Source organism: Pseudonaja textilis, chromosome 2 (genome assembly GCF_049901715.1).
Source record: "Pseudonaja textilis isolate UNSWEBS1 chromosome 2, rPseTex1.2, whole genome shotgun sequence".
Classification (NCBI taxonomy): domain Eukaryota; kingdom Metazoa; phylum Chordata; class Lepidosauria; order Squamata; family Elapidae; genus Pseudonaja; species Pseudonaja textilis.
This window is the reverse complement of record NC_141991.1, coordinates 143,160,507-143,173,127: the sequence shown is the minus strand read 5'-3', so window position 1 is coordinate 143,173,127 and position 12,621 is coordinate 143,160,507. Positions and strand designations below refer to the sequence as shown.

The 12,621-nt window shown below is 41.1% G+C and overlaps 1 protein-coding gene across 1 annotated transcript in view; it reads right to left on the bottom strand.

The window, feature by feature from the left end:
* USP11 (ubiquitin specific peptidase 11) overlaps positions 1-12,621 on the bottom strand; it is a 26,263-nt gene extending 13,642 nt beyond the window's left edge. Inside the window, exons 1-10 of the mRNA XM_026711333.2 lie at positions 12,290-12,621; positions 8,271-8,380; positions 7,520-7,650; positions 6,800-6,917; positions 6,539-6,684; positions 4,591-4,652; positions 4,267-4,366; positions 2,673-2,846; positions 2,432-2,590; positions 463-687 (exon numbers count right to left, since the gene is read on the bottom strand). Coding sequence (XP_026567118.2) covers positions 463-687; positions 2,432-2,590; positions 2,673-2,846; positions 4,267-4,366; positions 4,591-4,652; positions 6,539-6,684; positions 6,800-6,917; positions 7,520-7,650; positions 8,271-8,380; positions 12,290-12,396 — 1,332 coding nt within the window. The 5' untranslated portion in view covers positions 12,397-12,621. The remainder of the gene's footprint in view (positions 1-462; positions 688-2,431; positions 2,591-2,672; positions 2,847-4,266; positions 4,367-4,590; positions 4,653-6,538; positions 6,685-6,799; positions 6,918-7,519; positions 7,651-8,270; positions 8,381-12,289) is intronic.

The following is a 12,621-nucleotide window of genomic DNA, read 5'->3' as shown; positions in this document are numbered from 1 at the left end:
AGACAATGACAAAGAGAGGTCAGTAAGAAAGTCAATTGAAAATCAAATTCTAAACTCACGTCAAATTCCCCACTAGGCTGAATCCATCTCCAGGACAGAAACTGATCTGGGGACAGGCCTATAGGTCCCATTTAAGTGTAAAGTCCATAGTCAGATCTAAACTATTCCATTATTTATCTACTGTGCATGCTTGCATTCAGCATAAATTATAAAAATAAGTTGAGGCTGTATAAATTTTGGTTCCATTTGGTCACGTTGTCCAAATGGCTGGAAACCTCTTTCCTGCATGTCAGATGGGAACCTTTTCCCCACCCCAACTATTAAGCTTGAAAATTTCTACATATATGACAAGGGCTCTAGGGCCGTTCCCCCCAACTCTAGAACTCTCAAATCTCACTCAAATGAAGACATGCCACAACTTTCTTGCCACGGTAAAGAGCTTTGCAAACAGCTTGTTGGTACCTGTTCAGGTTTCTTACAGGGATCCATGGATACAAAGAAAACCTCCATCACTCGGTCTTTGCTGATTGGCAGAGGGGCACTGAGGTAGCAGAAGGGGTCAAAGGTCACCGAAACTTTGTTACATTCAGGGCAAACCAATGTTGATTTGAAGAGTCCATGGAAGATATCAACAATGATGGAATTGTTGCGACGTTTGTGATTCCGCCACGCTTCTTCTGCTACTTCCTGAACAGGAAGTGGGTAGAATGAATAGTCTGGAATACTATTAGTCTGAAATGCTATACTGTGGAATAGTCTACTACAGCCTCTCTCTTCCCATGCTCACCCATTTTTGCTGAATTACAATTCTCAGCATTTCACTTTACTAAATACACCAGCTGAAGTGATGTTAACCACAACTTGAGGTCAAAGAGAAGGAAGTTTACCTTCGAATTTTACAATGGAGTTTGGCAACAAATACCTCAAAATTAACAGGAAAATCTCAACCATCTCCAAAGGACTTTTTAATTTTTTCCTGCTACCTTATCTTTAAAGTGAAACCAATTATTCATGCTAGTCTTCCTCTGCTGCTGGGGGAAAACTGCAAGGGGGTAGGGGGAGAGAAAGATGAGGTCTATTGTATCGCCCCTCCAATTAATGCATAGCATTTGTGATGGAAAACCTCAGAGAATTTATAAGCATTATAAACTGAGCACAGGCGTCTGAAGCAAGGATCCCATAGAAAGGAATAGTTGATGCATCAACAGTATACGTTTCCCAAAAGCCCCAGCCCTGTCAACCTTGAAATAGGTTATTCTGAGTTGATTCCAACCTTTAAATAGGCTATTCTGAGTCTTCCTGAAGTTGTGCTATTTCCAAGGCTCTTACACCAGCACACAGAGCCTGTTCTGAGGTCAGGACCAAAAATTCTGCACTCCCACAGCACTCAACCCTTAGTGAAAGGACATCCCCAGTTCACTGCAGTAATGGAGTGGTTCTCATTCTTTATGCCTCATTTCAGCAGACTCCAAGCCTCATCGAATTATATCCAGCTTCCTTTCTTTTTTACTGCCGAATCTGATTACTGTAAAGCCTTTGGGAGTCCCCCCTTTATCACTGTCCTGCCCTGCCCTTGCTCAGAGAGAACAAAAGCTTGATTTTTATTTCTATATAGATGCTAAGGTTTCAAAAACCTTCCTCCCGTGAAATTTAGATATAAGAGATTAGACAAAACCAATAACATTTAGAGTTCACTGAACTTTGGACTTGGGGAACTAATATGAATTCCTCATCGGACTGCACTGGGTGTAAAGGATTAATTAATTGAGTTTGCTTAGTCACTTGCATCTTATTTCTGTGACTCTGGGCAGCTAACTAAGTTAACCACCACCCCGTAGAAAAAATGAAGCCAAACTGTAATGAGAGTCATGTAATGTGACTCTGGGCAGCTAACGAAGTTAACCACCACCCCGTAGAAAAAATAAAGCCAAACTGTAATGAGAGTCATTAGAAACAGTAAACAAAAAACAAAAAAACACCCCATAATCTGTGGGAAAGCACCATTCGTTTTTCTAGCACCACTACCAGATTCCCCCAGGCCAGATGACAAAGCCACGTCTTCAGGCCCTTCCAGAAAGCCAACAAGGTCAGGTCCAGTCTGATGATGTCCCAAAGGGCAGCTACCATGGCAGAAAAGGCTTTCCTCTTGAGTCCCATCAAATGATATTTCTTCATGAACCCACAACCCGACAGGTAGGTGTGACTGGGCAAAGGTCTTCCTTCAAGTACCATTTTTCCATACAGCGGTACAAAAATTGAAATGGACCAGAAGAACACAATGGAAAGATCACAGTGGAAATTCAACAGATAAGATCTCCAGTCAGAAGCTTCCAAGTTTGATGATACGTTATTCCTACTACAAACATACATGCATTATCACCGTTGGCTAGAATCCAATTTGGACTCTCTGATATTTTCCTCAGATGCTCACCTCATCGGGTCTCCCTGCAGCATCCTTTAATTCAATGTACTCTTTCTTCTTGACACGGTTGAGGTCCTCATGCAGGCCGTCAAGCAGGAAGGAGAGAAGCTCCTGGGAATCGTGCTGCTGATAGCCAAGGAACTGAGAGGCAAAATGGCCCACTTTGGTCTGAATGGGATGCAAAAACAGGGCCTCTGAGGTCAGCAAAGAGCCAGGTACAGACTAAAAAAGCGGTAAGACAAGAGCTAACCTTGAACATTCGCGGCACGATGGAGCGGTGGTGGCCAGACCACTTCTGTTTAATGAGATCCGCATAGGCTTCAGCAATTTCACCTTTCATGCCAAGAGGGTTGCTGAAGTTTAGTTCGTCCAGGTAATGATTATTGAGGAAGTATTCCGTCAGAGGGGGCACATTGCTGAGACACTGGAAGAAAGGATGAAAGTGTGCCAAATGTCATGTTAGATGGTAGTACATCTTTCAGAATGAAGCTCTGGTGGGTGGGGGAAACATCTCTGACACAGAATCTTTTTTTGTGTGAAATGAACAAAATTAAAAGTAAGGTTAAACAAACTGATATTGGCCCAGAAGGGGAGAACTTTTCCAGTAATCATTTTTTCATGTAAACATCATGTACACCAAGGACAAATGTAGCTGTGATATTTATACAGACATTATTTTTATAATGGGAACACAAACTCATCATTACTAAGGAATAGGTAGGTGCAATTTAGCTTTTTTTTAGTTTCAAATAGCCAAATGTCAGAAGGGTCCTTTCTGTTTCTCTTACCATTGGGTAAAAAAAATGTTTGACTGTATTATTATAATCTATGTTGTCCTACTTTCTCCAGTTTAAATTTAAGAGGAAAAAAGGGAGCATTATTTACAAGGGCATTTTAAAAAAACAGAAAAGAGAACAATCTTTAATTTATCAATCATTCCAAGTCAATGACAAAGATGATGTAATCAAAATTCCTTGAACTAATCTAATATTCTTCCACAGATGGTAAGCAGGCTACTGGTGGTACAGAAGGACCCTGGATGGGTTGCAACCCCCTTATCCAAATGCATGTGTGGGAGAGAAACAGGAATTTCTAGTCATCTTTGCTGAGGCAGTTGGTTTTGTTGATCAAATCTGCAGTAGCAGGAAAACCCTATAGCTTCCCTTGCTGTAAAGGGTAGGAAAGACATCATGGCTCACTGGTATGTATAGGACGGAAATGAGAATTGGTTACAGGGTGGTACTCAGGAGTGGAAGGTAAATATAAACCAAGAGGTGTTGTTATTATGGTTGATATTAGGTTAGGGCTGTACCAAAACTGATTCAAGCAGACTTTATTGTATTATGTTACCGTACTGTAGGAGAAATCTGTTTTGACTAGGATGCTGGACAATTAAATGCAACCAGAGGCTTAGCACTAAGAAGTGGCTGGTAATATTATCATAGCTTTCCAGATGATTGAATTCTCAATTTTATGGTTTGCAGTTCAAGCAAAAGCTATTGTCAATATTGTACTTTTTACAAGACTGACATTTATCATAATAGACAACATAAATATATAAGTGCCCTTCTCAGAAAATAGTAGGCTTTTTTTCCCTCTTGGAAGCATTCAGGGATTGGTGAGTGTTAAGAAACAGTCAGCCAAGATGTTTAATTCCTCTATTCTAGGCATACAAGCAGGCAATGACAAAATACATAACCCATTAGTACATGTGGGCAGACATGTAACAACACTGGCAATGCACCTAATATATGAGCAGAGTGTGAGCCAAGTTTTCATTCGGCTTGGTGGCAAGTCATCACAGTACCCAAAGTTTGGCATCAGAAGATCATCCTATTTCTTACTTGCAAAGCAGAGTTCATGAAGCATGTGTTCCCCAGGTTGGTAAGGCCACAAATCCCTGGCTGGCCCTGGTACCGCTCTTCTTCATCAATGGAATTATTCCTGAAAAATGCAAGTAAAGTAAGACTGTGAAAAAAGAGGAGGTGAAACCCACAGCCTGGTTCCTGTTGGAGCAGAACAAGATCCGAAGACAGCCGTATCCCCCCAAAAGTTCAGGCAAGCTGGGAACTGGAATGCTGCCCAATTTTGAAAGTACAACCCACCCCAGACAGGGGATGCAGCTATACCTCAACACTGTGGAATTGATAATATGTTTAGATACTCACATGATATGTGGTCTGGAACTGGGCCAAGTACCGTCTTTACTTCTGGTCTCCATTATCACAATCTGAAGGGAACAGGTACAAGCAGGAAAAGGTCAAGAGAGGCACAGTAAAAGTAAAAAACAACCCTGGGCTATATTAACTGGTATGTGGCTAGGCAACAGTCCATGACAGGTGAAGTCCTTGGGTCTCTCTGAGTTTGGTTGTTTCATTACCGAACTAGTTAGCATTATCAGCATTGATGATGTGATCTAGTTTGGTAATGAAATGCCTGCAAGAAAACAACCAAGCTCAGAGACCACCAAGGAACCCTAATTTCAACCATGAGCTACACATATTCTCTTATATCGGTTCCCCTGACTTCCAACCAGAATTACCATTTATTCAGTAAAATTACTGGGTAATAAAAAGCATAGCATCTATATTATTCTGGAGTTGCTCAAGCTACTCAAACACATTTTTAAAACTCCCAGACAGCAAACACGCTATACTACTGTCCAGCTAAAAGCTATTTCTATTGCTCTTATAGCATCTATCTCCTTGCTCTTATCACCTATCACTATTACTTGCAAGCCCAACAAAAGGATCAAAGCAACATAATTTTCAGACCATTATTTGCATATCAAAGTAATGAATGGCTCAAGGGTAGCAGAGGCACTCCTATGATTTGTCAAAGATACAAACTTATCCTTCATTTTCTCTCCTACTGCAAGGCAACTCCCATAAGATTTAACAAGATCAGCTAAAAAATTCATAGGTGAATGCAGCAAATGCTAAGTATGGTTAATTTTGTGTTGCTGTTTTTGTTTGGTATTTTGTGGGAACCCAGCCTACTTATAATTCATTTATTGTTTAACACGTTATGTGAACTAACATAAATGACTATTAAGCAACCAGGGAAAAGCATGTGAACCTAGATACACGCATGCACACAATCCATTCCATCTATTCTTCCATCTTGTATATCTTATATTTTTCTATTTTGACTGGATGACTTCCATGGAAACTGAACATTTTGAAGCCATTGGTGAATAGTATCCCTGGAGAAATTATAATGCGAGACATAGCTGTTTCCAACAAAAGCAGTATTTTATCATAGCCTCTAAGAGAGCACTCCAGAGGAGTGCATTCACAAACACCTAATTATGGCCAAAGAGCCACCTTCCATATTTCCAAATATGATTGTGATCATACATTTTCTTCAATGTTAAAAGGAAGCAGAGATCTGAGATAGAAAAGGTTTTGGAGGATATTTGAATATGTGATGTCAAGAAATACAGGCGGCTTAAAATCAAACTAGCTGCCCAGAAATTCTTTCCCTTCTTAAAATGGGTGTCTCAGAGGCCATCAAAGTTCCCAAAAGGGGAAAAGCATTCTGCATGTCTTCCAATATCCTCCCTCAGAACAAGTGTCTTGAATCCTTCCAAAAGAGATTTCAGGAAGAAGTCCTAATCACACAACTAATAGGTCTCCTTACTAAAATTCATCTAGTGTCCAAGGTGTGTGTGTGTGTGTGTGGTGTTTTTTCCCCCCCCCCCAAAAGTAATTATTTGATCCAGATCCAAGAATAGCAGTTGTGTAGGAGATGCAAAGAGTGGCTTCAATCCAGTAAAAACTACTGTGCCCTTAAATCAGCTTTGCTATTTAGATAAGTGTACTCCATTGTAGTCTAAATTTGCAGTCCCTCTCCAGGGACTGTCTGTCTGTCTGATTATCTCAAATCCAGCCATTGGAACTGGTAATCTCAAATCCAGTTCAAACTGCTATCTTCCAGATGGCTCCACCTTCAGCCAGCCTGTCAACTGTAACAATCGAACACAGTTGAGGAGCAACAGGCTGTGGAAAACCAATTTATATAAATATATGCCAGAGAGAGAGAAATCTTGGCACAAAACCAATTCTGCCTCTTTTTGTATACAGGCCAGCCTCAACCTGGGGACAGCAGCGTTACCTGCCCTGAACTTAGGCAGGCATCCAGCACAGTCATCTGCAAGTTTCGTAACCTCTCATAGGAGCCATCAGCATTTTTCACCCAGAGTCTTGATTCATCTTCTGTTGGAACTGAAAACTGATGCCGGGCCTCTTTTAGCACTGAGTCTAAGGGGCAGGAGAAGAGAGGACAAAGAGAAAATGACTTCTTGCGACAAATGCCCACTGCTTTTCCCTCTATTTTTCCCCCTCTCCGCTCAATTTAGAATTCCTGAGACCTTACCAATAGTATCCATCCGGCTAAATTGAGTGACCACGTGGTTGTCTACATCGTTGTGCTGACAGAGGTACAGCTCCACTAAGTAAACTTCTACCTTCTGCATGCTAGGAAGGTCTACCACCTGGGAAGGAAGAATCAAAATGAAGAATCAAACAAGGGACAGAATATCATTAAGAGAAATTGGGAAAAATCAGCATTGGTAGATACTTATTGCTAAATTCTCTCTGAAGAGAGACCCAGAAGGGGAAAGCCAACCCCCATCCATAAAGCTGAATGGCCCTTATTATCAGTAGAACACATAGTTCTTTCAGGAAAATATGTAAAAAGAAGCAAAAGCGGTAATACTAGCAAGAACCTAGCAGGATGTCCATCAGCATATGGGCTATACAAGGAGCATTCATGGCAAGACTGAGATCCATGAACTAATAATCCCCATAATTTTTATTTTCATTACATATTATAAACCACTCCCCATTCTCTCAAGCCCTGCAATTTACCATTAGCAACTGGTAGATAATGCTGGGGGAAAGATTACTTTTTAAAAAGGTAGCATATAAATTAAGTATTATTAAATTCTATCTCTAGAAAAAAGTCTTCTACTCACATAGGGAGCTGAAAGAATCTTCGTTCTCCAGGCACCTTTTCTATTAACTGTAATGGAAAATGCTGCAGGGCAGGCAAATTCCAAAGAAAACCTGTGCTTCTCAACTCCTAATTTCTCACCTTTCGTTCAATGGCTGGCTGGCCATGTTCAATGCCATACCAGCTCACCAACTTGTCCCATACTTCCTCTGGCACCAGAATGTAATCTTCATGTTCTACCAGCCTATCCTTCAACCGGTAAGACTCCAAATCTGGAGGAAGAAAGAAGGAACGAAGGAAGGCTGAAATCATGAAGGACTCACCCTCTTTAAAGAAGCCCGTAGCTTAAGAGCAATGGTGACCCCTCACCAATTTTGGTGTTCATGAAACGGAGCCAAGCTTCTTATTAACTGCAAGTGCTTAACATGGAAATATTTTTCAGCTTCCATAGAAGGCCCCTTCTCATAAAGCCAGTATAGTATAGCAATTGCTGCTGAAATAGTGCAGAAAGCCAGATTCAAAGCCTAAGTTACCTGGGAAATATACTATGTGAAGTTGTGTCTATAATTTTTGAGATTTGCACATTGTGCTAATTATTTTATTTACTTTATGTTGGTTTAGCATGTCATATGAACCTACTCATTTGTGTCTTATTCAGCATGACCATATTAGGTCATCTCTGAAGTGCACTGAGAAAACCCAATGTCACTTTTCATCAACCCAACATATTTTATTGGTTTATTGCAATGATCAAATGTATGCAATCTGGAGCCTTCTAGAGGAAAAAAAGAGAAAAATCAAATAATTCATATCCTCCAGATTAAGTAATGTGGGAATTTATCTGAAAGGCAGAGAAGAAGCCTCAAATAAAAGGAGACAGAGGAAACCATACCTTCAAAGAGTTCAGCATTGTTGATCCGTCCGGGGAAAGCTTTTGAGTTCTGATCTCCAGATTCCACATAAACTTTCCACTGCTTGTACCAATGATTTTCCAGCAAATACCTGAGCAAAGAAGCAGATAGCTCAAATTTAAATCAAGATCACACTCTAACATACAATCTGGAACAGTTACTGCTAGCAATTCTTCTCCCTTCATTCCCAATCATAAATAGGATTATAAGAAATCCAGGCCTCAGACTGAAACACTGACTAGTTATATGCATCTGATTATGCTAACGAATGGCAACATTCTGTTTGCAGTCCTTATGGGCAAATCCCCAAGAATCCTAAATGTTTTTTAACATTTCAGATCATTAAGACAACTGACATAAACTTACAAGTCAAAAAATCTTTTCAAGGGCTTCCTAGAATCACATGACAATTTGTTCCCTTCCCATGTAACATCTTACATGACATAGTTGCAGCTGGCATCTCTTTCCCTTCCATGGTATTTAATTAGGATGGCTTGGATGAACAGGGAGTCATGTAAAACTATGTTGTTTATTAATCTCTCATTCTCCAAACTGGAATTTATGCCACCAGTTATTCCTAATTCAAATTTTTACTATTAGCTATGAACTTGCCAAACCGGTCACTATCCTTGGGCCATAGTTTACTAACCCCTTCAATTGGCCACAACAGATAGAAGCGCAAACAAATGTGTATGAAACACCTGAGAATCCTTGGAGGACCTTCCATTTATAAATGGCTAAATTCTGCCCTTAGTTATCTGCTTATTTTCCACTTCCCAATGTCAAATGTTTGGACAAGTCAGTTTGAATTTTCTGCTCAGCAGCAAATCATAATCCTCATCCTCCCTAGTTGTTGACTACTCCAAGGGTAGTCTGAAAGGAAAAAGCATTCCATTTTCAACACAATTAATATTATAGTGTGCCATTGTGCTGCCACATGAACAAATTGGGCCAGGCAGGCTGTAAAAAGATCTTTCCCTTGGTTTGACTTGGGAAAGTAGAGTAACAGCCTCCAAAGTCTGTAAAAAAGAATAGGCAGCGTAAGCTGCTATTATTGGCCACAATGAAAGGCAAAGAGAAAACTATCAGATCCATCTGCCTCTTTTCCAGTAGCCTAACAGGCTCCTATTGGCATACCAAGTAATGTAGAGATTTACTAAAAAGGAAGCATAGTGTAAAACTGATTGGTTTTGTATCAAATCTATTTGTCTGCAGCAAACACAATATTTGATGTATAGTTATAAGTCAAGGTCTAGCTTTAGCTTGGTTTAATATGGACAGGCAATAAAAGCCAGATTGGGTGATTTTGAGACAGTCCCTCTCTCAGCCCACAGGGTGAGTGTTGTGAGAAAATAAGGAATATTATGTTTGTTCCCTTGAGTTATACAAACAAAAGGTGGGATAAGTAATTCTTATTATTGGGTATATGACCACAAAATTTTAAAAACTAAAAAACTTGTGGCTGAAGCTGAGTTGAAAGTGCCATGTGTGCGCACATTTTCAAGTCAGTGATGACTCCTGGCAGCTGCCTGAACAAACTCCCTGCAGTTCTTTAGAAGATTTCAGACGTGGCTTACCATTGCCTGCTTTTCGGGGCTGAGAAAGAATGACTGGCCCCAAGTGACCCAGTTTCTAGTCTGGTGCCTTAACCACTACACCAAACTAGCTTTGTCAAAAGTGCATTTGTTACTTATTACCTGTCCCTTGTTTATCTTCATGCATTATTTTTTCAACAGGCTACAATCTACATACATTTATTTAGAAGCAAGATCCATGGAATTTAGCGGGAGTGCTTTCTAAGCACAATAGGTACATAGGCTGAGCCTGTAAGCTCATTATGAGTGTAAGATATAAATGTGTAAAATAGTTTTTGTAATAACACAATAGAGGAGGTTCCTATTCTGTTAATGGGTTTCTGCTTCCTGTTTGTCACACTCCAGACATAGCAGCATTCAAGTCAGCGTTTAAGGGAAGACTCAAACATCACTCTAAAGCCCATCCATCAGAATACGAGAACAATTGAAATAATTCCTATTGTGAGCTACATTTGCTTCATAAAATAGGAAGTCTGCTAACTATCAAGCTAAACCAAGTGAAACCAAAGTCACTTTCTTAGACAAGCACTACTTAAGGATAATCACAAGTAGGTCAACTGACTATATAAAATAAAGGAGAAAGAAAGCAGAACCGGCATGCAGTTTTGCCTCCAAAGAGAGATACATCCCCAATGAATCAAACTTCATTTAGAAACATATGACTTCACCTTATATTATTAGTATATCAATTATAGCATCTACCTCAGCATGCAAAGCAAGGATTATTCCATTAAGCTGCAATATTCTCAAAAAAAAGGCACATAAGCAAATAATTTAACACAGAAGCCACAGAGCACGCCCATGACAATTCATTCTCTGAAACAGGCAGGCATTATGCTGGATTCCAGAAGACTTCTACACCCAATTCAAAGTGCTATTAGTCGCCTACAAAGCCCTATATGGTGTAGCTTAGTAGCACCATAGCCTTGCCAAAAATGAATCTACCCATCTCAGAAAAAGATACCAGGAAGATCTATTAAGAGGTTTACTCTTCATTTGAAGTCAGAAGAACATTTTGTGTGGCAGTGACCATACTTTGAAACTTCTAACCTACAGAGGTTCATAAAGCCCCATCCATGATCTCATTCAGAAGAGCACTGAAGATAATTTTATTTCACCAAGACTTCAAACCTAGTTAAATTTTGCTGATCGCTATGTTAGGAGAAGGTTGATTTATAGTTGTTTTTAAAAATTAACATATTGCAACCAGCCCTGTCTTTTAAGTTGGGCAGACTCTAAACGCTATAAAATAAATGATAATTTAAAAAAGATCAGGTCTGCCATGCATAAGTCCATATCACTCAAAGCTACTTATAGCTAGTTAGTTAAAAGGGTTAAAAAAGGGTTAAAAGGTAAAAAAATGACAAGATTTCTAGGAAACAAAGAGGAAGTGACCAAAAAAGTCAAGTCCTCCCTGTGTAGAGGAAACTAGCCTCCTTTATAGGTATGACAAGTTGATTTTTAATTGTTTCAGTTTCCTTTCTTGACTGGTAAAATAAGGACAGACATTTGATGATTATGGAGAAGAAATCAATTTTCAAGGTACTCAGTGGGTCTAATTAAAAAGTATCTATTCATCCTGATACCATTGCACCAAATGGACAAGAAAAGGAGAGAAATAACCAAACTTCACTAATTCGGAAAGACATGCCTTCAGAAAGTTATCCACTTTACAATAGTTAAGGTTGCTTAAAGCCATCGTTCTACACCTACTATTGAGAATACATGACATATTGAGCATCGCTTAACCAACCCAACAAGGAACAATTTAGGGAAAGCATTAAAAACGTAAGAAAAGGGAACAGATCTAAATCAGGCGATTTTGAGAAGTTGCTTCAGCCAGTGGGTAGGGTGGGGGGGGGAAAAGCACAAAGGCCAAGGAAAAAAATGGTATTTAATTCATCCTAAAGTAAAATCTCCTTCCAGTGTGCCTCAGCGCAGTAATTGAAAGCGCATATAAGGGGCTATGGCTAATTAGCCCAACGCTACACTTGACTCGAGGAGTCAAAAATCCCATTGCATTCAGCAAAGGGAACATTTTTTTCACAAACCACGATGATCCTAAAAATCCATGGTTAAAAGGGAAAAAAAGGTGCTTTTACACCACTACTACCGTACTTCCTCATCCTGGGCGGGAAGGTGCATCTCGAATACCACCTGAAAATAACCGGCAACAAGCCAGAGAGTGCGGCGCCTGTCTCCTTGCGGGAAGGGGGTCGCCTCGGCTCCCAAGGGGGGGGGGGGCGCCCGCGGATCAAGCAGCCCCCCGAATTCACCCAGGCTGGGAGCAGCTGAGCCAGGTGGAACCGAACGAAGCTCGCCAACCCATCCATCACCCCCGCCCCCAAAACAACCTCTCCGCCCGGGGCTCCCCCCTTCCGCCCCCACTCACCCTTTGCACTTACCACTTCTCTCCCGTTCCCAGCGGTCGCTTCCTCCCAGGCTGGCCCGGCCCCTCTCCCTCTACCTGCCGCCGCTGGGCCTCCAGCCCGGGCAGCCCCCTCTCCGCCATCGCCACCCACACCTCCGCCGCCGTTCCTCCGCCAGCCCGGAAACGAGAAAGGGAGACACCTTATTTCCCTCTCCCGGCTCCTTCTTCATGGCCCCGCCCACCCGCTTCCGACCGGCCGGATAGGTGTGGCAAACGGGACGGAAGAATAGAGCGGACCCAGCACCATGTTGAATGTGGCCTACGGCGAAGGCGTCACGACGCAGGCCCGCGCTATCCGCCCTCCCC